Genomic DNA, 26,787 nt, shown 5'->3' on the forward strand with positions numbered 1-26,787 from the left:
GTTCTAGTGCCACAACAAAAGGTATAATTTGTGCCACAACTTGTCACATAGCGAGTTGTGATTAATGGAAGAGTGGACCCACCATCACTCTTTCACCAACCACAACTCGCCATGTGGTGAGTTGTAGCATAAATTGTGTTTTTTGTTGTGGCACTAGAGTTTTCTTTCCCAATTATTTAAATGACCACTTTGACACGACACAATCCGACACTACATAGTACATATTACATACTTATTGAGACTTGAGACGGCCTAGAAGTAATGGCCTTTTCCTTTTCAGTTCTTATAAAACCACGCTTGAGTTGAGCCTCAGGCTCAACCAAACAATTGAGGGTTCCAAGATCACTGCCACTGGTTAACAATTTTGCCTTAATAATATATGAACCACTTATTTTATATGACAGGCACCCTGAGTCTCTGACATCACAATACTTTTTTGAGGCAATTTGGAAGCAATTCTCTTTCTTCAGTTGCTATCAACATATGTAACAATTCTGAACCAAAAAAAAAAAAAAGAGACATAGAAAGTAAAAACAGTCTGATGCTTGAGCCTCATGCTTTGACTAATAACTTCCACACCAACGCATCTCTGGCATTACATTTGAGACAGTCCAGAATAACTTCCACACCATTGCTCCATCCTTTGACAATCCGACATTACATGCTTATTTGAGACAGCCCAGAATTATTGCTCTTCTGGAGTTGTTACTGTTGTCACATAAAGCTGAATCCAGACCCGATTCCCACTGTCCGTGGTTAGGTCTGAAATTAATATGTTCTTACATCAACGTTTTTTATGTGCAAGGAGCAACTTGTAAGGGGGTTTAGGATTCAAAAACGACATAGGAAACCATTATTGCTCTCCTTGAGTTCTTACTTTTGTCATATAAAGCTGAATCCAGACCCATTCGCGCTGTCCATGGCCCGTTAGGTCTGAAATTAATATATTCTTACATCAAACTTTTTTTATGTGCAAGGACCAACATGTGAGGGGATTTAGGATTCAAAAACAACATAGGAAACATTATTACTGTTGTCGCATAAAGTTGAATCCAGACTGATTCCCACAGGCCATTAGGTCTGAAATTAATACGTTCTTACATCAACATTTTTTATGTGCAAGAAGCAACATTTTAAGGGGATCTAGGATTCAAAAACAACATAGGAAACAGTATTGGTTTGTATGATGGGAGGCAAATCCACTCCCACTTATAACCATCTTGAACCCATATAAAACAGACTCATAAAGCAGCAAAAGAATCTGTGGTGTATCAATAATTACATTCAGTCTCAAAACATAAATAAAACCCTTGGCATTTCATTATGATTCCAAATAATAATTACAAATCAAACCATGCAAAATACGAAATAGAATACAGAACCAACTCTAGAATGCCATTCTGCTGGACATTAAAGACTTAGTGACTGGCGGATGGTTTTGTCAGCAATTCAAGCGATTTCTTCAAGTAGTCCACTGCAATTGACACGTCGTCAAATGCCAGTGCCCCTACTGCAAATCTTGCAGCTTTATGTGCCTCGGCAATTTTCTCGGGTGATGGCTGATAGTTGCTGTCATATTGATATGTTTGAGCAGCAGCAGGGGAAGTTTCTGCAACAGTCCCATTTGTGCTGGTCGAACGCTGTGGGGCTTTTGGTGCGTAGTTTGTAGCAGGAGGAGCTGTGTGATGAGAGTAGGAAGTATCAGAGCCCTGATAGTAAGAAGGATAGTTAGATGGAACTGCTGGGAGGCTACTTTCTGAAAAACTTGGATAAGATTGAAAATGAGGATAAGAGTAAGAGGAAGTTTCATGAGGGAAATTGGAAGGCAGATGCTGTTGAGGTTCTTGTGGGTAAGATTGATGGTGGTATGGCTGAGGATAAGTAGGACTTTCTGAACTGTTTGTTGCAGGTGGTGGATGAAAGTCATGGGATGGGTAACTGGAAATACGGTAAGGAGGTGATGGTGAAACATATGTTGAATGCTGGTTGTCTTTATCAGGGAACTGAACTGCTGGAGGAATGCTGGGAGAATGTTGGTCATCTCTATCATGGAACTGAGCTGCTGGAGGAATGTTTGTAGAATGCGGGTTGTCAATATCATGGCCCCGTGACGATGGAAGACTTTGTGTAGAATTCAGGCTGTTTCCTTTATCATGGAACTGAAGTGATGGATCAGATTCAGGTCCAGGACTGGTAACTGCAGTTTCGCTTGGCCCAATATCCTGCAAAGATGAATATAATAAAAGATTTCTTAGAATTGTCATTCTTAATAATATTACCTAACGCAAGCAACTTTTGATTTATGAGCAATTAAAAATCAAGAGTTTCGAAGTGAACATTTATTAAATCAGTGGGTAAAATGCAAAAAAAATAACACTATTTTGGAGTCAGCTTCTTAAAACTGTAAGACATTCTCCACAGTATCTGAGATTATGATCCATCATGGAAAAACAAACAAATCGATTCCTTGCTACAATTAAGCAAAAATTATTCTTCTTTACCATATTCATGAACCAATAAACTAAAACTATTTAAAATATAGTTCCATTTAACATAATGAGCTAACAAGGGGAGAAGAAGAGTGAGAATATTATTGTATGAATGTAAACATGTTCCCCACCCCCCAGAAGAGAGAGAGAGAGAGAGAGAGGGTTGGGGGGAGGGCAAAAGGGTTCCCAAGAAAATATATGCGTGCATATATGTGTGTGTCACATTTCATGCTTATTCCAGATAATTCTAATAAAATCCCCTTGTTTTATTTTACAAGAGTAATCTAAATTAGAGTTTAGAACCATACATATGAGCCACTAAGAGATGGAATTGACAGATCATCATCACCAGCAGGCGGGCCTGGGTTCGGCTTCCTTCCTTCTTTTAAAGCTTTCCTTATATCTGCTGCTTTCCAAGCTGCATACTTCTGCTTCTCCTCAAGCTGTAAAAGAGGGCTATTGCTTGAAAACTATAAAAAAGCTATCCTATGTTTTTGATAAGTGAAAGCCTACTCTATGTTCCTAATATCACAATTAGATAACATGAAGAGTTACTAAGGCCATAAATAGCATGATCAGATACTCACATCAAATTGGAGTACCCCAAACTGGCTGATAATCTCAAAGAAAATGCTTGCAGCATAAAATGTTTTTGCAGTATTCCTGTAAAAAATTCAAAAAAATAAATGTGAAATCAGTTGCATTATGTATGTATATTTGTATATATGATTCAATAAAAATTTATTGAGTGATGTAACATTGCTTAAAATCACATAAAGAGTAACTGAATCCTCATTGAGGGAAAACAACTCTTCTTTTTGTTTCATATTTCCCGCTTTCAAGCATGATGAACAACTTTTATTTTTGTTTCTTTTTTCCCCCTTACAAACATAATGATTCATCAGAAGTGTTTTAAGGTGATTCACATTGCGAAGTCTCTACTAGTAAACTATAAACCCTCAATGGCTCAGATTTATTGATGACAATTAAAATGAAGTTGCAAGCCATATAAGTACAAAAAGTTAGCAATAATGAGGAGTCCTAAAAGTCGTTAACTCTTCAAAGAATTAGGATAATCAAGGTAAATGACAGATTGAGGAAGATGAGAATGGGAAGCCGTGAGAACAGGTGAAATCCCTGTTGAAGTTTGGAAGTGCTTGGATGGTGTCAGTTGGTGCTGATTCACAAACTTTTTCAATGAGATCTAGTGTTAACAAAATGCCTAGTGAGTGGAGGAGTACTCTAATAACTATTTACAACAGCAAGAGAGATCTTTAAAATTGTAAAAAATAATGTAGAATTTAAATAAATAAATAAAACGAGTCACACTACAAAATTTTAGGAGAGAGTGATTGAACATAGGTTAAAAAACAAGACAAAAATATTATAGAATCAATTTGGTTTTATGTCAAAGAGATTTGCATGGAAGCTAGTTTCTTACTTAGATGCCTAATAGAAAAATATGGGAGAGGCCAGTAAAGATCTTCATATGGTTTTATTGACCTAGAAAAAGTATATGATAGGGTCCCAAGAGGGGTTACATGGTGGGGCAAAAAAAAAAAGTTCCTTTGAAGTGTGTGTGTGTGTATATATTTTTTTGATAGATAAAGTTCTCTGAAGTATATTAAGTTGATTAAGGATACATATTGTAACTAGTGAGAACAAGTGAAGGCATTATAAGTGAGTTTCCTATTACTATAGGTTTGCATCAAGAATCAGCACTAAGTCCAAATCTCTTTGCATTAGTGATGGATATGGTACTGAATGTTGGGTTGTTAAGAAACAACATTCATAAAATGAGTGTAATTAAAATGAGAGTGTTGAGAGTCACTTAAGATGGTTTGGTCATGAGAGACATTAATGCACCAGTGAGAAAGAGCGAGTTTATTTGAGTTAAGGAAACCAATAAAGGTAGAGAAAGACCAAAAATAACATTTGTTTTAGTGAAAAAAGACATGTCAATTAAGAAAGTAACAAAGAGTATGACTTTGGATAGAATAGAATGATGGAAAAAAAGACATATATAGCCAACCTTGACTAATCTGTTGAGAATCCATAGCCGACCCCAAAAATTTTGGAACTAAGCCTAGTTGTTGTCATTGTAATGTTTTTACAAGATTGTTAATTCGTTATATCGATACCATACCCAACACCATGCATTCACATACATTACAAATCACATATACCATCACTATTCTCTACCACAACAATCAACTAATTTGCAGAAGTCATCAATCATCAACTGTTTAGGTCACATTGCTAGATTTCCATATTCAAATCTTGTGAAAATAACGAAACAAAGGACCCTCAAGTCATGAGTTATTCATTTCCATCAGTGCCTCACAACAAGAGGTGTAGATAAACTATAGTCTCTAAGATTACAACTATAGGTGTAGACAGACTAGAGTCTCTAAGAATATATCTAGAGGTTAGTCAAGAGGCAATAGCATTCAACGTCTTTTAAAATGATAGTCATATATGAGAAACAAGATTTGACATACAAATCAGCTCGTCCTGCACGATCTTGCTTGTCTGCCTTCGCAAAGACATTTAAGGCAAAACCCTCCAGATGCAATCGGTCTTCAGGCCCCAACTTCAGTGACTTCTTGTCCTGTAAAGGACAAATGGCAATAGACATCAATATGGTGAGAGATATTGAGATTAAACAAACTTAATAAATTTCTGTAGATCTTCAAGAGACAAGTTTTTTATACTCTCTGTATACTTGGGCGACTCAATTTTTTTATATCAATGAAATTTTCCATTATTACTCAAAAAAAAAAAAGTTCTTCCTACATAATGCTTGAAGTTTTGAGGACTTTGTTTTATTGGATGTCAGATTGGGGTTCTTTTTCCATGTATTCATTACTTTTTTTTTGATAAGTAAGAAGACTTTTATTGAAAAGAATTGAACATCATATGTTCACGATGGTGAACACTTTGAACAATGACCCAAACATTTCCATGCATTCATTACTAGATATGCTTCATCTTTGTACTTTGAAAGGTTTATTTTCATGCTCCCATATATACTCCCTGTGTACTTGGGGCGCTTTTTTTTTTTTAAACAATAAGATTGTTATTTATCAAACACACACACACACACCAAGTTCCATCTATCTCCTACAACAACTCAATGTCAGTAGATATTCTTTCATAGTATCTACTTGATAAGTCCATTGTAACTTTAAAACAACAACTCAATGTCAGTAGATATTCTTTCACAATATCTACTTGATATAAGTCCATTGTAACTATAAAATTGAGTGATACGTATCCGTTTGAGAACAGTTTATCTAACTTTTTGCTGAAAGTACTATAGATAAAAGGTAAAAGCTAAATAAAATAAGTGGGTGACTCACGTGGGACCCGCAAATAGTAAGAACAATAAGCAATAAGTTAGCTTACAAGTGCATCCCAAACAGGCATGTAGGATAGAAGGTATAGGATGGAACAGGATCAGGCCCATGGGCTAGTTGCTCCTTAGAATGCCCCACCAAAAAAAAAATAATAATAATAATAAATAAATAAAAATTCAAAAGTTTCCACTCTTAAAAATAACTATGACATCTTATAAAGAATTAACCTCATGATGTTCTAAATTCTAATATACAACAATTTCAATGGTTTTCAATAATGATTTCAGCTTTAAGTATTAGTCATCATCAAATGGGGCAATATCCCAAAATTCTATTTGAAACAATAAGAACTTGGAAATTTCCCTATAAATAAGCAAATCTAAGGTTCAAATTTACCGCTTGGAGGACCATAAAAACTTCATGAACTTCAAAGTTCAAACAACATTCTAGTTACAAGAAGCGTCGCTTGTAGTAATTGCTTCCACCCTAAAGCACTAGAATTATAAATGAATTGATAAACCGAATGAAAACCCCACATTTTGATAGAACATACTCTCCAGTCAAATCCAAAGAAGCAGCATATAAGAAGTAAAGAAATCATTTCATTCTTAAAAAATGACCAACATTTGTTAAAGAAATCATTTCATTCTTAAAAAATGACCAACTTTTGTTAAAGAAATCATTTCATTCTTTAAAAATGATCAACTTTTGTCACCATAATTAATAACATTTAAACCTAAAACCTATCCCACAAGAAACCACAAATTCTCACTGTGGAGCAAAATATATGAACAATGTGAGGGCATTACAGGCAGAAGAAACATATTGTATAAAGTTCAAGCGGCGAAGTGGTTGCCAAAAAATGTTTTAGCACATTCGGATTAGGCAACAGGAAAATTGACACTCTGCTTGAAAGCCTCAGTACCAGTGCAAATACAAATCAGACCAACTTTTTAAATTTGCAACAGTTTTCCCAGCAGACAAACAGTAAATGATATATTTACTATTAATTCTAATATGCATGAAATATAGAACCAAAATAATGGTCTTAGAGCATGATTTCCACGTAAGTATAATTCAACGTTAAATCAGGACATTATTAACCCCAAAGGATAGCACAAGCTGCTAGGAACCAAGCCTCATGAAGAGGTGGTCACTAGTTTTAATCTCCCATTCACCTTCCCCTTGGGGCCAAATCTGAGAAAAGGGACATTATTCCAAACTTTTCAAAATTTCAAATTATCACTTGGAGCACCACAATAACTTCAGAAACTTCGGACAGCATTTTTCTTTTTTATGATGTGGAACCTCACCAAGGCAAGGCCATTTGGACCTACCACTTGGGAGTAAACAATAACATTCTAGTTACTATTAGTTTCACACAAAGTAATTGCCTCCACACTCAAAGTTACAAAATTTATAATTCTCCATACCAAAACTATCAACAGAGTGAACAGACAAACCTAAACTCTCCTCAAATACACATAAAAGGTACACAAAAAGTAAAGAAATCCTTTTGTTCATGATTAATAAGATTTAAGCACGAGACCTATCCAACTAAAGAGCAAACATAAATTACCAGTGACAATGAAAATTCATATGTGAGGGCATTACAGGCAGCAGAAACATATTGTATCAAGTTTAAGCTGCAAAGCGGTTCCCAAATTGTTTTAGCACATTCAGATTAGGCAACCGGCAAATTAATGCTCTGCTCGGAAGACTTAGTACCAGTGCAAATACAAATCAGACTAAATTTTTAGTTTCTAAGAGTTTCCCAGCAACCAAACAATAAATGAAATATTTACTACATATATTCTAATATGCATAAAATATACAACTGTAACAATGGTTTGAATCAAAATTTCAACAGGAAGTGCTGTTCAATGATAAAACAGGAAATTAATAATCCCAAGGGGTGGCACAATCAACTAGGGACCACACCTCATGAAGTAAGGTCACCATTATAAATCTCCCATTCCCCCTTCCCTCGAGGCTAAAGTTCAACCCAAAAGGAAAGAACATATTCCCAAAATTCTTTGGAACCAAAGAATTTGGATATTCTACTATAAAATTAAGTCCAAAATTTGAATTATCACTTAGAGGATGATAATGACTTCACGAGAATTCATAAACGATGTGAGGGCATTACAGGCAGCAGAAACATATTGTATCAAGTTTAAGCTGCAAAGCGGTTCCCAAATTGTTTTAGCACATTCAGATTAGGCAACCGGCAAATTAATGCTCTGCTCGGAAGACTTAGTACCAGTGCACTACCACATAAAGTTTAAGCTGCAAAGCGGTTCCCAACAATTGTTCTGGCACACTCAGATTAGGCAACCAGCTAATTAACCTTTGCTTGGAAGCCGCAGTACCAGTGCAAATACAAATCAGACTAAACCTTTAGATTTTACCAATTATACCAGCAACCAAATGGTAAATGAATATTTCCTATTTATATTCTAATATGAATAAAATATAAAACTGTAACAATGGCTTTGAATCATGATTCCACAGTAAGTATTATTCAACATTAAATAGGGATATTATGAATGCCAAACTGTAGCACATTCAGCTGGGAACCATGACTCATGAAGTAGAGGTAACCAGTTCAAATTTCTAATTCTCCCTCCCCTTGGGGCCAAAACTAAAAAAAAAAGGACATTATTCCAAACCTCTTTTGTAATAAAAAGGAATTTGGAAATTTCCCAATAAAAACTGTCAAGTCCAAAATTGAACTATCACTCTGTGCACCATAATAATAACTTCACAAACTTTGGGACATCATTTTAGTTACCATTAGTTGCACACAAAGTAATTTTACCTCCACTCTCAAAAGCTTCAAAATCTAATCCTCCATACCAATACTATCAACAAATCAATGAATCTAATCTTTGATCAAATACAGATAAACGATACACAAAAAGTAAACAAATCCTTTCGTTCATAAAGTATTAAGATTTAAACCTAAGACCTATCTAACGAAAGAGCAAACACGAACTCTCACCATCCATAAACAATGTGAGGGCATTACAGGCAACAGAAACATATTTTATAAGGTTTTAAGCTGCAAAGCAGTTCCCAATGATTGTTTTCGCACATTCAGATTAGGCAACTGGCAAATTAAGATGCACTGCTTGGAAGCCTCAGTACCAGTGCCAACACAAATCAGATAAAATTTTTAGGAGTTTTCAAAGCAACCAAACAGTAAATGAAAATTTTACAGTTTATATTCTAATATGCATAAAATATACAACCATAACGAAGGTTGTAAATCATGAGGTCAACAGTGAGTGTTATCCAATGTTAAAAAGGGACATCATAACCCCAACGGGTAGTACAATTAGTAGGGGCCCTTGCCTCATGAAGGGTCACTAGTTTAAATCTCCCATTGGCCTTTCCTTGAGGAAAAACTAATGAAAAGGACATTATTCCAAAATTCTTGAAACCAATAAGAATTTCAAAATTTCCCAATAAAAACTTTGGTCCAGAATTCGTATTATCACTCAGAGCACCATAATAACTCACCGAAGTTCAGGGCAATATCGTAGCTACCATTAGTTTCTTTGATAACATAGGGAACCTTTCTAAAGAAGAGCCCTTTGGACTCGCCTTTAGTCAGTAAAACCTACCGGCAACTGACCCAACCCGCCAGAACCAAGTGCCAAGAAATCCAAGGGCAGTTCATGCTCATGCTAAGGAGCACCTAGTTACCATTACTTTCATACACACTTCATTACCTACACTATCAAAAGCTTCAAAATTTATAATCCTTCATACCAAAAAATCAACAAATTGATAACCCTAACAACCCCCACCCCACACCACAACTCACCCAGCAATTCAAAAGAACATAAACTCCAATCAAATCCACATAAATGGTAAACAAAAAGTAAACAAATCCTTGTGTTCATGATCAATAAGACTCAAATCCAACGGAAAGAGCAATCACGAATTATCATTTCTCACTATGGGCGAAAAATTCAGATACAATGTGAGGGCAATACAGGCAGCAGAAACATATTGTAAAAAGTTTTAAGCTGCAAAGCGGTTCCCATCAATTGTTTTAGCACATTCAGATTAGGCAACTGGCAAAATTAAGACGCTCTGCTCAGAAGCCTCAGTAGCAGTGTAAAATACAAATCAGATTAAAAATTTTAGGTTTTTCTAATGATTTTCTCAGCAATCAAACAGTAAATAAAATAATAAATACCGATTTAGAGCAATAGTGATAAAAAAATAAAAAAGAGAGAGAGAGAGACCTTTTCGAGTTGGTTCATGAGGGAAATAAGGAGGGAATTGGTGGTTTTGGTGCGCTCGCTTTGTGGAATTTTGAGCCCTCGTTCCATTGCGTATAATCGACCTGCTCATAATCGCAAACAGATTGGAGGACTAGACTATACGGCGTCGTATTCAGAGTGATTTAGGGTTTTAGATAGAAAATACACAGAGAGAGAGAGAGAGAGAGAGATACATACAGTAATAAGCGACGAGAGGCTCGTGCTTTTGTAACTCATCGGCGCGTTGGAGATACGGTAGGAGAAGCTTCGCTGGCTCGTTATCGCCCGCCATTGAATCTGATTCCCACAGAGAGAGAGAGAGAGAGAGAGAGAGAGAGATGCGTAGAAAGAGGGCTTAGAGAAAATGCTACAATACGACGCCGTTTGGGGGAGTCTATATCTTCGACGCTAAGATTTTAAACCGCAATTCGTACGTGTAAGGTTCGAGGCTCGGACCAAGGGCGGCAATGCTAGACACAATGAACACATCAACGTGCACGATTAATGAATGAGTCAACTTTCATGTTCATTGGGTGTAACTGTAAGCATTAAGCCAAGTGGAGCCCATCCATTTTGATATAAAAGTCCAAGCAATTTTTTATTTTTTTTCCAAATACGAGCCAAGCTTGAGCTCATCAGTATAATCAAACAAGATTTTGTAGTTAAATTTTGCTCATTTTCTTATCAAGCAAGTTTGAACTTGTTCACAAGTTAAATTTTTTTTTTTTTATGTACAAAAAATAAGAAAAATTAAATACAAATTTTCATGACTGAATGTTACATTCATTGATTGAATAAATAAAAATACAAGTTTGAAAATTTGAACTTTATATGGCTTTGGGTCCTAGTTACAATCTATCATATATAAACGTAAAGATAAAGCTAGATCTACTTAACCAAAAATCTAAATTCGGAGGCTAAGTTATGGAATGGGAAGATGTTAGACACCCATTCCACCCATACAAAGTCTGGTCTTCTAGACTCTTGTGACCAATGTACCATTTTATGCATGACATGAATGATATGTTGAATATGTGAAAGATAAACACACAAATTTATTGTGAATGAAGTCTCTTCTTTTGAAAATAATCAGATCTGATTTGTAGTATGTAGAAAAAAGTGGTTTTTGAAGAAAGAATCCAGATCTGTTTTTATTTAATAAAAACAAAGTCTTTTGGTTGGTTTAAAGAATTCAGTTATATTTTTAAGAGAAAAAAATGGTTTTGAGTTTTGTAAAAGATCAGATTTGTTTTATAATAATAAAAAATGGTTTTGATGACAAAAAAATCAGATCTGTTTTTTTATATGTTAAAAAAATGAAAAGGATTTTTCTTTAAGAAGAGAGTTTCACTCATAATTAAAATTTATGCAACAAACACAGCCACAATCACATTTGATCTTTTTCTTTATTTCAAAAATCTTCATATGTTAAAAAAATTAGATCTATATTTAAGAAAGATACAAATCAATTTTTTAATTGAGAAAAATTCAAATCTACATCTTAAAAAGATGCAGATCCGTTTTTATTTTTAGAAAAAGTCAGATCTACATCTTATAAAGATGAAGATCTTTTTTTCTTTTTTTTTGGGAAAAAGTTAGATCTACATCTTATAAAGATGTAGATCTACTTTTTTTTTTTTGGGAAAAAGTTAGATCTACATCATATAAAGATGCAGATCTATTTTTTATTTTGAGAAAAAGAATTGTTCACATGTAGATCTTTAAAATTAAGAAACAAATTATATCAACAATAAAGAAATCAAGAACATATTTGTATGAAATAAATTTATCATGGTAAAATATGAATATCTAAAACAATTAAACATGCATCATCTTGATAAAGAAAAGCATAAAGCAAAAGGGTTAGAGAACAACCTCTTGCATAAGCACACTTTGTTCTTGAAATGATGTTTTAGAGTTCAAAGAAATTTGTTCAATTCTCTTTGAAACATAAAAACTCTAATTTAGGCAGCAACACTCAGAGAATGGATCAGAAAATATGGGTGATTTTAGAGCGTAGCAAAAAGGTGCTGAATTATGAGGTTCAAACCAATGACGACCCCAGGAATTTTTTTCCAGGGTGTTCCTCAACAAGCATAAATTACACAATATAATAATTATATATTGACAACAACAACAACAATAAAAAAACACTTAAATATATAAAGTTTACAATTGTTTTTTACGAGTTTTCATATTTTGAAATCGTTGCATGATAGTCTCATTACCAATGCTATAAGCTACATCTTTTTCAATATACACAACCAAGCAATTATTCATTCACTAATCTTCCATTCGATTGCACAGTTCATTCTTTATATATTTCATTGCTAAAAAAGTTTTTTCAACTATTGCAATAGCGACAGGAAGGGTCAAAGCTAACTTCACAAGCAAATAGACTAATGGATAAGTCTCATGCTTCCTTGTGTTCACTAACGTTTCAGTAAGTTCACTAACTGAAGTTCTAAAAACGAGTCATTGTTGCGCATATTAAAAATGTAATTCTAAAGTTGAGAGTCAAGTGCCAAGATATTTGTCCTAAGAAAATCAGATGGATAGAACTTTGCTAGACATATCAACTTTTTCTTATCAAAAGCCACAAATGAATTACTTGGAATCAAGCAAGCCATACAAAGTAGCAAATCAATATTCGCCTCTGAAAAACGATTGTTAAGCTCTTGAAGTTGCATATTTATGATTGTGTAGAATAGCTCAACATGATAATGATGTAAATTTGTATTTTGTTGGGTGTTGCGTCGCGGTCTCCCACTAACTACAAATATTTCATCCATGTTCAAGATAGTAATATCATGTGTGGTACAAAATGAAGACACTTCAGACAATAAAGATATACATTCATCATCTCTCATCATTTGCAATCGTTGCTTAGACACTTTAACAAGATCCATAGCATTTATTTTATCTTTTTTTTTTTTTTTTTGCAATGCTATTGACAACTCATTTGTAATCCCTAAAATGTTTTTCATCAAGTGTAGAGCAAAGACAAATTCAAAAGTTAGAATTGACCTCATAATAGATCAAGCTTCAACATTTTGGTCGAAGAGGCCATCTTCTTCAATAATCTCAAATACATCAACATCAGCAAAGAACATCAAACTCAAGTTGAGAATAGTCTCATGATATGATCCCAACGTATATCACCAGGATGTTAAAGATTTGTCTCTTGATTCAAACCTTGCTCACTTCTACGTACACCATTCTCTAAATCTTTAATTTTGGCAAATTGTGCATCTCGAAGAGCATCTCATCTCTTACAAGAGCCTCCAATAACAGTTACTAAATTTCTAACCACATAAAAAAATTCAGCAATGTTAATGTGATTTTTAGCAACGCCAACAAGTGTCAGTTGAAGTTGATGAGCAAAACAATAGACATAAAATGTTGACTTATTCTCTTTCAAAATTAAAGTTTTGCATATTATTAGCCTTGTCATAACCTTGCCCACGTAGTTTTGATAAACTCAAATTATGTTCACAAAGTAAATATTCAATAGCATATTTGAATGACAAAGCAGTGGTATTTGCTACATGTACAATACCAAGAAATCGCTCTATAATAATTTCTTTTTTGTTCACATAACAAAGAACGAGGGCCATTTGTTCTTTCACTGAGATATCACGTAACTTATCAATAAATATTAAAAAGAACTTATTGTCAAAATCCTTGATGATGGCTTTGAATGTTTCACGTGCAATTGCATTCACAATGTCTTTTTGAATATAATGGTGGGTAAGCTTGCAATTTTTTGAAGCTTTTTGCAACACTTCATTGATAGATTCATTGTAATCCCCCAAAAATTGTAGAAGCTCAAGGAAATTTCCTTTATCACTTGAACCTTGAGATTCATCGTGACCACGAAAAGCTAATCCCTAGCATAAAAGGAATCTTATGCAATCAACTATTGCATTTAATTGAACTCGATATTCAATTTTATCTTGATTTGATTACTTAACCAAAACACTTTGAATGTGTTGCTTTTCCTTCAATAGATCTTCACTCTTTCTGACAGCTTGGTTATGAGCGCTATTAACTCCTCCAACATGGAAATTTAACTTCTCTTTCTGATTCCAAAGTTTGAATCCCTTCATTACAAAAGTGTCACCTCCTCCTTGCTTACCAACATCTTGACCAAATAGGTAGTAATAAAAACAAAATACTGCATCCTTGTCTATATTATATTCCAACTAGTATCTCTTGTCATACCATTCAGATATAAATTGGCGGGACTTTTCAGAAAAATATGATATAGGGTAATCATCACAGTGTAAAACTGGTTGATAAGGGTCTTTCCCTAAATAAAATCTTCTTATTTTATCATGATTATTAGAATGATAAAATGATATCTTTTCTCATAGCCCAGGATCCGAAGGAAGATTTTCTAAGTTATAGTTAACACGAATGTGCTTAAAAGGTGAAGATGAATCTTGCACAGGAGATGAATCTTAGGTACATGGTTTTCTTATCAAATATTTGTCCATAATTCTAGCAAAAGAATAAATAATCGACTATATATTCATTTGAAATATTAATAAAATGATTAATTATTGTTGTTTAGCTGTTCATTAATTTGTTTATCTTTTATAAACTATAATTTGTTATATTGTTTTTTCATTAATTATAAAATTATTAATTATTGTTTAATCTAACATAATATAATTTATTTGTTTTTTTATAATGTATTGGTTAATTATACTGCTTTAATTATTTTTGTTTAGCGTAACAATAAACTATATTGCTTTAATTTGTTTGTCATTAATTATACTGCTTTAATTTGTTATATTGTTTAGCCCTATGTGCACATTATACTAAAAGAGTCAGCCATGTGCACATTACACATCCCATGTACAACATAATAATTAAAGCAGTATAATGTGTAGCACATTACACTGCTTTAATTATTTTTTACCCAGCCCCATGTGCCCATCTACCCCCACCTCACTCAACAAACAAGCACAAGCCTCATGCTTGATGCCCCTAATCACAATAACCAGCTGCCAGTTAGAAAATTACACAATCACGGACACAAATCACAATACACATTACACTAAAAGACAATAATATCTCACCAACACCAACACCAACACACACTGACCAACACCAACGGATAAGAATAAGATAAAACCAAATTTAAAAAGTCAAAAAACAGGCAAAAAACAAAATATTAATAAAGCTAAAGAGTAAAGCCAATCACAGACTCACAGCTCAAAAGAGAGAGAGTTAGCCTCTTAAAGAATAAAGAGAGAGACTCTCATTCATTAATTTCAATGTTTCATTTCATAGTTTTCATTTCAAATTCAGAGAGAGAGAGAGAGAGAGAGAGAGAAATACCTTGAGGGAGGGAGCATAAGCTGCACGTGGCGCCGCCACTGATTTAGACTCTATTTATAGAGGTTAAAGGATTCTAAAAAATAGGTATGGACGATTAGGGTTTGAATCTGGACACATCCTTTTGCAAAAAGGTCGAAAATGGCACATTATCATCACCCGAAGGTCGTTAGGCCAAAGCCCAACCAAGTGCAATTCGGCACATTTCAGCACTCCAAATGTGCCGAATTGGCTCTTGGAGGCCAAACGCACTTTTGTGTTTGGGTGCCATTTGGACTCCTCTTCTACGGTTTTTTGGCCGATTGTTGTATCTAGACGTGTTTTCATCCTCCGTCTATGATTTTTTTATCTTTTTTCTAGATAATTCAGACTTTTTAAGAAAAAATATTTTGAAAAATTATTTTGTGGATAAATCCCTTAAAATAAATTTCGATAAAGTTCAAATTATCCACAATTTTATTGTTATCCAATCATTCCTTTTATTCCTATGCATGCATCCTTATCTTAAACACTAATTACCAACCAATCACAAAATTATTTAATTAATTTTAATTGTTTGACCAATCAGAATTAATTTAAATTAATCATGTGTGGTCGACTTTTTCTAAACACAATGCATATGGACCATGCAAACTTGATCATGCGATATCTTTCGATCCGATAGTTCGATTTAAAAACCGGAAACACCGTTGTGACCGTTAGAATCTCAAGATCATTTTCATGATATGCAATGAATGACATGATGCATGTAATGCAAAGACAAATTGATGCATGTAATGCAAAAATAAATTGATGCATGTGATGCAATTATGATTTTTGGGGTACATGGATGGTCATTCGAGTCATTCTCCTTGATTAAATCATGGATGCAAAATTGAGTGTCTTCAATTGTTGTTCAGCATAATTTTATTATTGTTAGGTTATTTTTGTTTTTATTTAGACTAATTTTTATAGTTTTTTTTTTGGTACTTTTTTTTTGCCAAGATTTTTTTTTTTTTTAACTTAAATTCTTTGGATTCTCATGTCATGATGTTCAATATTTTTTTAGGATAAACAAAATAGGTTCAATTTAATATAATTGTGTATATAATATTTTTTCAAGTGTGAGTTAAGGTGTTCATATGAACACCCTAAGCAATATATAAAGCCTTCATTGTCTATTAATATACACTCTTGCACAAATTTTGACACAACTTGCACATTTATCAATGTATGATTGGGTCATCTCACTTACACATTGTCCATCACTGATACTTGGTAAAAAGAATCCAATTATCACTTTTCATGTGCATAGGTTATGCCAAGTGTATGGTCTTAGATTTTTTGCACATACCACACCCATCCATTGGCTTTATTTAAATAATAATAATCTCTTGATTTATTTATTTTTTATTGAGAAACAAATATAATTAAAATTTTGTAATCTGTACTTTGGTTCCCAAAAATAATGAGCTCCTCTAAAACAAAATGGATCTCCTAAATTCAAATATTCATGTGATTAGAATATTTAAAAGAAAAAAAAATCTCTCTTAAATGATAATAAATACATACGTATATTACACAGACAAAAAAAAAAAAATACAATTTAGTATGATAAATTTAAGTTTTAAAGCATTCAATATTATTATAAATCTTTTTATTTTTATTTTTATATAATCTTATATAAAAGGAAGATATCTAATTAAAAGTTATAGTTTTAAAATTTTCGAAAAAAAAATTGAATAAAAAAAAAAATTAATTCGTTCTTTTTTGTGTGTTATACTATATATTTTACTAATAAAATTTGCCACCTCTTTTCTTTTATATATATAATTCAATAGTTGAAGGGAGAATTGAACTCTAAGCATTTCCATTAAAAACATCAAGTATCAATTTGAGCGACAAAACACTTGACAAAATTTGTCACCTTGTTGAGACTAGTACATTTTAACTTGGACAAAATTTAGTTACAAAATTAGTTGTAGCCTAAATCTACAACCTTACTCAATATTTTTTTTTTATTGGAGGTGAATTTTGACAAAGCAACCATTGGATTACATTTTTTTTTTTATAAATATTTTTCATGCTTACAAAATTGCTAGAAGATTAAAGATCAATAGTTATATTATCAATAAATTGTTTAAATTTTAAGTTTTTGTAATTTAAAATTATGCATAAAATATAAGCTTATAGATCATATCGTAAATAATATCTGATTGACATAAAATTTAATATGTGTATTAAGAATATTAAGAACATGTTAGATTTTCAAAACATATAGTAATGTTTATTTTATTGAGTAATGTTGTAACCTTGGACTACAATTTGTAACTAAACTTTGTCATTTTAATTTTATCAAACAAATAAAGAGTGCGTTTGGATACCACTTATTTTGCTGAAAACTGAAAAATAAAAACATTGTAGCAAAATAATTTTTAAATGTGTGAATAGTGTCGTAGGACTCATTTTTAATTAAAATTTTGGTGAAAAAAAAAGATGTTTGTGGGTTCCATGAGCAATGCACTGACAGACATGATGGAGGGCTTCTCAGTAAAAAAAAAATAAAAAGTTAAAAACGCGAACGCCAAAACTGAAACGCTATCCAAACGCTGCTAAAGAGTGGATTGCCAAGATTCAAATGTATATTTAGACTGATTAAAATCTGTACCTATATACACCCTTAAGGCCCCCCCAAAAAGACATATATAAGATGTCTGTCATTTTATAAAGTCATTATATAAGTCTTTCTAGATATATAGATGAATGCTACAGACTACAGTGATTAAAAAATGACCAAAACTATAAATTGCAGGATGTTCATTATTCAAGATATAAAAAAGAAATATTCTGCCAAACAAAATAATCTTCCCAGGCCTCCTCCTGCTCTCTACTCGAGTCAGGTTTATTAATTATATTTGTATATTGTTATTCTGTCTGCGCAGAAACTAACGCTTAGAGTTGCATTAATAAAAAATAGGGGTTACAAAAAAGTACGTAGTTATTATGCACAACGTCTCCCAGTTCAAGCCTGGGAAAGAGAAGCCCCTATACAATCCAAGTTCATTTAATGAGTTATAAACAAAAAAAGAAGAAGATATAGATAATTATCAAAAGCTGGTCAAAAGAGCAGTAAAAAAACATAAGTAGTAGCTGCTGAAGCCAAGTTGTCATCGATCACTACCAACCTGTGAAAAAGCACAAGCGCATTGCAGATGAATAAGTGCAACTCCAAAAGTCAACATCTAGAAACTGTACAAATTGTCCACAATTTCTGAGATCAAAAGATTCAAAACTATAATGTAAAATTTAGCATGTTGCTAGTTGTTTTTTACAACTACCCCCACCCTAAAGCCAATGATATATATATATACTTCCTCTTCTAATACCCATCCAGCCTCCTCAAGGAGTTTTGGGTCTCTCGATACCTGAGCTCTCATTGGATAAAGGCTCCATAGGGCTCTAAAAATATGACGGCAATTGTCTAAGAAAATACAACTTACAAATTACGGTGAAGTCAAATACAAGTTTATATCTAATTAAGGCTGAGTTTGGATACGGATGAAAAAAGGGGCGTCTGCGTTCAGCGTTTTTTTTTCCTTCTGCTGCACGCGTTTCACAGGGGACAAGGCTACTGTTCATGTTACTGTGCATGAACAGTAGCCACATTTTGTTCACTTTCAGCACATTTGTGGGTCTCATGTACTGTTCATGGGACCCACAAACTTCACTTTACAGATTTTTTTTATTAAAAATGGGTCTCACGGTACTATTCACACATTTAAAAATTATTTTGTTACAGTGTTTTCAGTTTTCAGCAATAAGCTCTATCCAAACGGACCCTAAATAAGCACAGAAATTAAATAAGCCCAGAATTTCTAAGACCATAACTATAGAACAAATTGCAGTAGTTAACAGCATATGAAACTCACATCAGGTTGAAGTGTAACCAAACTGTTAAAGCAAAAAATGCATGAAACCTACAATTACATGGACCCAAAACCAAACCTTTTCCAAATGACCCTACCTATAATTGTATACTTGTGCTCTCTAGTCTCTACCATATAAAGATAGTAAGATCCAACTTTGATACTTGGGCTCTCTGTATCTCATAACTTGTTCAAAAAGGTTCAAAACAAAATAGAGTTCAATAATAAAATACAATATTTTCAAGGACAAGACAAGCCAAACTTACAAAAACACAGTGCGTTGATTATACAATCCCTATCAAGCATTAGCGCCCTATAAATAGTGGCCAAGAACTTACGGAAAAACTACATTACTGGACAGCAGTTGTACACTAAAAATTATTTAGGTGAACCACATACAAGCTTCTCCCTTTGCCAATAAACTCTAGCTAGCTCAAATGACACACTCTTATTCTCTTATAAAAGCAACATGAGCACAGGGTGAGACTGTAGAGTGTAGATTCAAGACCACCAGGTGTGTATAATTGCCAATAATAAGAGGGAAAATATCTTCTATCTCCTCAATCTTGGGGCGTGGCTTAAATGGCCAGTTCCATCATCACTCTTTAGAGACTGTACATTTTAGATCAAATATCAAGAATTAAATTTCTATTAATACAATTACATACATGGTGACACTTCACTTAATATTAGGACGCAGAACTATTGGTACCTGTAGCTTGCCACCAAGTAGGGCATTATAGTGGTTGAATTTGTGTGAAATTGCTTTTAGGTTGGACGTGGGTTGGGTGTGTTGGGATTGTTAAGAACTTAAAAAAGTTAAAATCCAATCGAAAACTTTTCACAACTACCAAGGAAGCTTAAACCTTTTTTTTTTTTTTTTTTGAGAAGAAGGAAGCTTAAGTCTAGTAGCACAAAATTGTTCATAACTATTTTTTTTTATGAATAAATTGTTCATAACTATTGAGATGTCATATTGTAACAAATTAATTAATAAGTAATGCTAGAGACCAAAAAAAAAAAAATTACAATCTAATAAGGTGGCACGTTTGTCATCGTGATTCTAATTGGTGCACCATTATTTTAACGTGAGCCAATAATTTATTCCCACAGGATTCAACCTAGTCTGTGAAAAAAAATGTGAATTTGTGAGTGTGTGTTTATTGACTTATTAATCTATCAGTACTCAATGAAGTTAATGCTATCAGACCCTGCAAAAAATAAAAAGGTTAGAACTTAGAAGTAACGTGAACATTACATTGCTTTAGCTATAACTTATAAGTGATAACGAACCTTTATAGACCGCTGAACATCAGCCTCGACCTCATGGCAAAGTTGTTTGATATTTTCACCGATCTTTTGCGTTTTCTCCTCGATCCACTTGTGCATCAGAGTCCACTTAATGGCAAGGTGAAAACCAATGCAACGGTCCCAATTTTTACTGACTCCACCGTGCGCCGCTGGAGCGAGTTGGTTGAGGTAGAGGAGTGGTTTGGAAACTCCCGGGGTCGGGAGAGAGGACCCGTATCTTCAATGAACACGTCATTAGTAGGCCCCATTTCCTCTGTAGTGTTGTTGTTAGCTAGCCTCACCATCTTCCTCTTGCTCAGCTTGCATGCACTACCGCGCAGGAATATTTTTGGAAGTGGAGCAATATCTTTGGTGGGAACGTGTACGAGGGTCAGAAAATTAAGTAATCCTCAATGCTTTTGGGAATGATGGCGGCGGATATGGAGTTTCAACCGCTTTCAGACGACCCAATATTGCTCCGGAGGAGGTCAGGTCAGTCAGGACTGTTTTGGTAAAGATAATAAGTGGTCTGTTGAGAGAGTTTAGTCAACCCATTTTTTTCCCCTTTTTACATTCAACCCAATACTTTATTATGTTTTATTTTAAAAAAAGATTGGTGATTGTTAATTTGTTATGTCCGCGTTTTCAAGACATAATTTCAGTTAAAATGTAACGTGTTTTTCATATTTTGATGGGTTTGATGCTATAGGTATGTTAAAATTGACCCAATATTTCACTTTATGTTACTTTTGTATTGTGGTGGAACTAAGGGAGGTGAATATTTGTGAGAGGGATATGAAATCTTTCGTGCCATTCTTTATGTTCCTATAGCAATACTCTTTTATGTATACATAGTGTATGTGGTTAGATAGATATAGCCTAGTGTACTGTGCGAGTGTGCAGTGTATTTGACTAGACTAGAAGAGGAAGAATAGAACATGATGATGATGATGTCGTCGAGCCACCACTCAAGCAAGGCTTGTGAGCAGTACGTAGCAGCAGGTGCCGGGCAAGGGAGCCGCCCTGCATGCACATGTACGTAACACCATCAAAGGGGTTCAAAACTTCAAGGACAACACCATCACTTTTGTTTGCAAAGCTTTTAGCCACTGCTCAACAAATTTTATTTTTGCCAAACATAATAAAGTTCTTTGACTCTGCTATTATTTTTTTCTTTAAACTTTGAAATTTTATGTGTAGTTGTGTTTGGTTGCCGAGAAATTGTAAGAAAGGGAGAAAAAAAAGGGAGTACTGAAAAAGGAAAAATTACAATTTTGTCTGTAACGCACATTTCCTTCTTGTTTTCTTCCCCATTTCAAACATATTAGAATTGTGTCTGGTAGGAAAATACCACCTTTCCCCATTTTCCATCTTGTGAATTTTTTTTTTCATTCCAAATAGAGGAAAACATCAATCTCCATCCTACTTTCCTCCCCTCATTTCCATCCACTTTAAATTCACCCCAAAACAGATTGTTGATTTTGTTGATATGTGAGGAGCTTTTGATAATGGAGAATTTGATATTGAACTTAAATGGTGTGAGAGAAATAGAAAAAGGGTAGTTTCATCTAGCTATGAACAAGTTAACTTTCCTAATACACGTTTGTCTATTTCCAATGAAGGTGGGAGTTGAGGATGTGTTAAATTGTTCTTTAATGGGTGTGCCCTTTAAAATTTTATGTTTAGTTTCACACTTAGATCTCAACCTTTACTTTGACAACCCTTACCTTAACCTTCTAAATGTCTTAGTTTATCCTTTAACATTTTAAATGTGTCAAAAACGTTAAAATATGGCACTGGTAGATGGATAAGAGCATCTCCAATAACTTCTTTAAAGCCAATTTTAGAGAGAAAATACCCCCAAAAACCTACTCCAACAACTTCTCTATCTCCACTTTTTAGATTAGAATTGTTACAGTGCTTCTCTATAAGTAGAGAACACTGTAGCGTTTACTGTTCACACTTCAAATGTTTTTAACTATTATAATAATCAGCAATTGAATAAAAAAATGTTGGAAGATGTGTAGTTGTTAAAAAATGAATAAAGAATGAATGAAGAAATAATATTTAAATGAAATAGAAAAAATGATAAAGATATTGTTAGAAAGTGTATTTGAAAAAGTAATTAGGTAAAAACTAAATATTACTTTTCACTGTCCAAACAATACAAAAATTTAGATAAGTTGCCGGAGATGTTTTAAGTATGACATAGCAAACAAAATGCCAAACTCAGGCACTAACGGTGACAATGAACTCAAAAAAAGTTTTTTTTTTTTTAAAGAATGTTAGGGCACGTTTCGTAATATTGTTTTAGTAATATTATTTATATTTTTTGAGAGTACGTGTGGATAAAAAAATGTGTGAAAATACGTGTAATATTGTTTAAACATTATGTTTAAACTCACCAACCAAACAGCCCCTTGGACTTGTGACACACAGAAACACAGTTTTACCTCCAAAAACAATTGAGATCATGACTCATGCTGTGTTTGGAAAGGAGGGAATAAACGGGAAGAGAAGGGAAATGATAGAAAAGCTTGTTGACTCCTCTGTTTAGTAGGGAAGAAGAAAACTATAGAAATAATTTCTCTTTGGCTCACAATTTGCAATCCGCCCAAATTTGGTAGATTTGAAGAGAAACAGTGGAATAAAAAAAACTGGAGCACACATGCATGCTTAGCTTTTTATGAACCAATTTTACATATTTTGTCCATAATTTTCTTTTTCTTTTTCTTTTTTTTTACATTCATGTGGGCCAAAATTTAAAAGAGTATATATTTTTCTTTTCATTTCTCTTCTTCTTGCAACCAAACAAAGGAAAGACAAGTGTTTTCTCTTCTTCTCGTTTCTCTTTCCCTCCTTATTTCTAAATGCACATGAGAGAATTTTCTTTTTCTTTTTTCTTTTCCCTGTCATTTCCTTTCTCTTACTCATTTCTTTTCTTTTCTCTTCCCTCGTTTGCAACTAAACAAAGTGTCAAAGTTTTTACTTTTATTTTTTATTAGTAAAATCGGAATTCATGAAACAACAGATTGAAATCGCATCGGCGACAGTACTGCATGGTGCATGCTCAAGCCATTGTGCTCCTTAACATCCTCAAGCTTACACGGCACAAGAATGACATGCACAGTTGCACACCCTCTGCTACAAATAAGGAGGGACGCCAATTGTAAAAGAAAATGAAATTATTTCACCGTAGCAGGACATCCAAAGATCATCACCCAAAGGACCGAGGACATTGATGTATAACTTAAATTGGTCACAATTCACTACAACAAAGTGTAGTTATTTCAACCCTTTTTTATCGAGGGTTTACTAAAATCTGTCGATACAACCTATAAATAAAAATGCAGAGGGTTTTATTACTAAACTTTATTTCAAATGTTATTTGGTCCCTCAAAATAGGTTAAAACACCCATGAAATAAATGAAAAAAAAAAAAAAAAAAAATCACCAGTTTTTTCAGCCAACAACCCTTGGTAAAATATTACAAAATTTTCAGCCCTTGAAAAAAGCCCACAACAAAATTTTCATCCCTTGCAAAAACCCACAACTAAATTTAAAACTATAGATATGATATTTCCAATTTTCCGGTTAAGGGTTTGGATCTGTTTGAATAAAAAGATCTACGGTCCAAAAAGTGCCACCTCATCTATTATAGAACTCATATTATATAAATTTAAAACAAATTAACTAACAAAACACAGCTCTCTTATCACTCTCAGAGCTTAGAAATCGCAGAGCATGGAGATCTCATAGCTCGTCGATCATGGAGATCTCATAGAGCTCGACGATCATCGATTTTGTACGTCTCGCATAGCTCCGATTAGGTACGAGTTCATCTCCATTTTGTGACTCTTCATCTCTCTGCCGATTTAGACGATCACCGTTTCTCAGCTCCGATTAGGTACGAATCACAAACCCTAATTTCGTCTTTGATTTTTTTGTTTTTTTGGTTTACCCACACTTTTTCATCAATTTCCCCATGATTTCGTTTCACATTTCTCCATTTCGTTTCACATTTCAGTACTTGTAATGCGATTGATCTAGGGTTTCATTTCTCACTAAAAATTTCCATAACTGTCAAATCAAATGCTAGGTGTTCCTCTTTTCATTGTGATTCCTAAGCTATATTTCTCGAACCTACTAGAAAATTAAAGAAAAAAAGAAGAAGAAGAAAGAGTGCAATTATGTGAACTTTAACAGATTGTGTGATTTTTTTAATGCCAACTTTTACCACACTTCATACGAGAGTACCGAACCTTTGTGTGTGTTTGTTTATAGAATTATGTTAATATTGATTCTTTCTTTGTCTCTTTTTGGAATTTTCACAATTTGATGAATTTTTTTTTATTCGAATTTTGTAGAATGTGATTGTGTAATTAGGAGCTTGTTTTTGAGCTAAATTGGATTCAATTTTTGCAGAGAAGTTTACGCGGTTTCGATCGTTGGACCTTTCCCTACTGCTGTGACTAATCTCTTGAATCTCACTAGGCTGTAAGTTCCTTTATCTGTGTATTGAACGAAATGTGTATTTGTTTATTTGGTTTTGGAGTAATTGGATTTTTCAGTTGCTTTGGATGAATTAGATTTAAGTGTTAGTATGCAACCCATGAGTGTGTTGATCCATGGATTTAAATTATAAATAATTTGGATGAATTAGAAAAAACACCTCATTCCCAGTCCACACGTAGCCTGAAAACTGGCCTATATTTGTATGGTTTGTAGAATTAGTATTTTGCCATTGTAGATGGAGAGTGAGGTCGTTGGTTTAAGACCCACCTGCTGCGTGATTATCATTAAAAGTGGACATTTGCTCCATTTGTTTGCTGAGGAATTGTATGAAGACACATTTGAAAGTTGGATTTTTAAGCTATGATATGAATACTTGAGATTTTGAAAGCAGACAGCATAAGTTGAATGTTTGTCATAATGTATAGTAAAAGTGGGAAGCATGTTAGGGGTTAGCGGCAAGAACTAAAACTACAAAGTAGGTGAGCAGTTGATTGCTGGGAAAGGAGAGTCTGGGTCTCTAGTTTACAGGGGTTTTTCCTCCAATTTTCTGAAGCAATGCAGATAGTTTTGATCATACACTCAACATGCATATCCGTATAAATTTCCAACATATTGATTTTTATGAACTTATGTTTATTTTCATTGTAAGCAATACACATTTCCATGTTTTTGTTTTTTGTTATTTTAATGTTACTTTGTTCTTGCGTTTTCATCTTCACAGTCCTGCTGAAGTAGCTAGGAGAGGTCGCACTCCACCTTCACAATCTAAAAGAACTTCTCCACCCCCAAGGTGAAAATTACTTTGAACTTCTTATTTTTATTAAACTTATTTTGAAAATTGAATTTGGTTGAATGTGTCTTTTGATTGGAACTTGTCAACTAATTTTTTATTTCACCTTTTTAATGCTTTGGCTGTTACCTTAAAGAGTTGATTTATACTGAAGATATCAAGGGAATGAATTTGAAATCTAGCATAATCTGTTGATAAAGAACAAGATGTTTTCATTAGAGAGTGCAAACATGTATTTATTTATATGATGAAACTTAGTACAATTAGGAGTATCAACTCAAAGCATACCCGTTCTGTAGGAAGAAAAATTTCTTACTTTTTTTTTTTGGTGGTTCATTTATTTTTTGGGCATACTTGTGAGGGATTTATTCTGCATAATAAAAGGTTTCAGTAAATGAAGCTAGAGTTGGCATAATATATTGATGAGGGTCAAGATGTTTTTCTCTGTGAGTGACTGAATCTTCATATATATGATGGTATCTAGGAAATACCAGAACTTCAATGCAGAGCATACTCCAGCTATGGAAAGATAAATATTTTTATGTTAAAATATTAAACAAATCTTCTGATCATCATTTTATACATTCATTTTTTTTTTACCCAGGGATATGCATGCCAAGTTAATATTCTTTAGTATCTTATGCCCATGTGTTGATATTCCAACCGTATTAGTTTAGAAAAGAATTGAGTAATAAAGTTCCTAACGCCAAACTTGGACAGGTAAACCTCTTTCAATTCCTTTGTCATATTTAATAAAGTTAGGGATAATTTTTTTTTTTTTTTTTTAAAAGGATTGACAAGTTATAATTGATACACG

At 33.5% G+C, this 26,787-nt stretch overlaps 1 protein-coding gene and 1 long non-coding RNA gene across 2 annotated transcripts; one reads left to right on the forward strand and one right to left on the reverse strand.

The window, feature by feature from the left end:
* Positions 1-1,174: 1,174 nt before the first annotated feature.
* LOC142640463 (protein HOMOLOG OF MAMMALIAN LYST-INTERACTING PROTEIN 5) lies at positions 1,175-10,510 on the reverse strand. The gene is made up of 6 exons (XM_075814577.1): positions 10,324-10,510; positions 10,108-10,208; positions 4,991-5,100; positions 3,077-3,152; positions 2,798-2,932; positions 1,175-2,222 (listed from the first exon to the last, which is right to left on the reverse strand). The coding sequence occupies exons 1-6, from the start codon at positions 10,415-10,417 to the stop codon at positions 1,419-1,421; spliced, it is 1,320 nt and encodes a 439-aa protein (XP_075670692.1). The 5' UTR covers positions 10,418-10,510; the 3' UTR covers positions 1,175-1,418.
* A 13,942-nt stretch (positions 10,511-24,452) lies between these two features.
* On the forward strand, positions 24,453-25,971 carry LOC142638012 (uncharacterized). Its single transcript, XR_012844958.1, has 3 exons — positions 24,453-24,572; positions 25,091-25,162; positions 25,902-25,971. It is a non-coding gene; the product is annotated as an uncharacterized LOC142638012 (long non-coding RNA).
* The last annotated feature ends 816 nt before the right edge of the window (positions 25,972-26,787 follow it).

This window comes from Castanea sativa, chromosome 6 (assembly GCF_040712315.1).
Source record: "Castanea sativa cultivar Marrone di Chiusa Pesio chromosome 6, ASM4071231v1".
Lineage (NCBI taxonomy): Eukaryota > Viridiplantae > Streptophyta > Magnoliopsida > Fagales > Fagaceae > Castanea > Castanea sativa.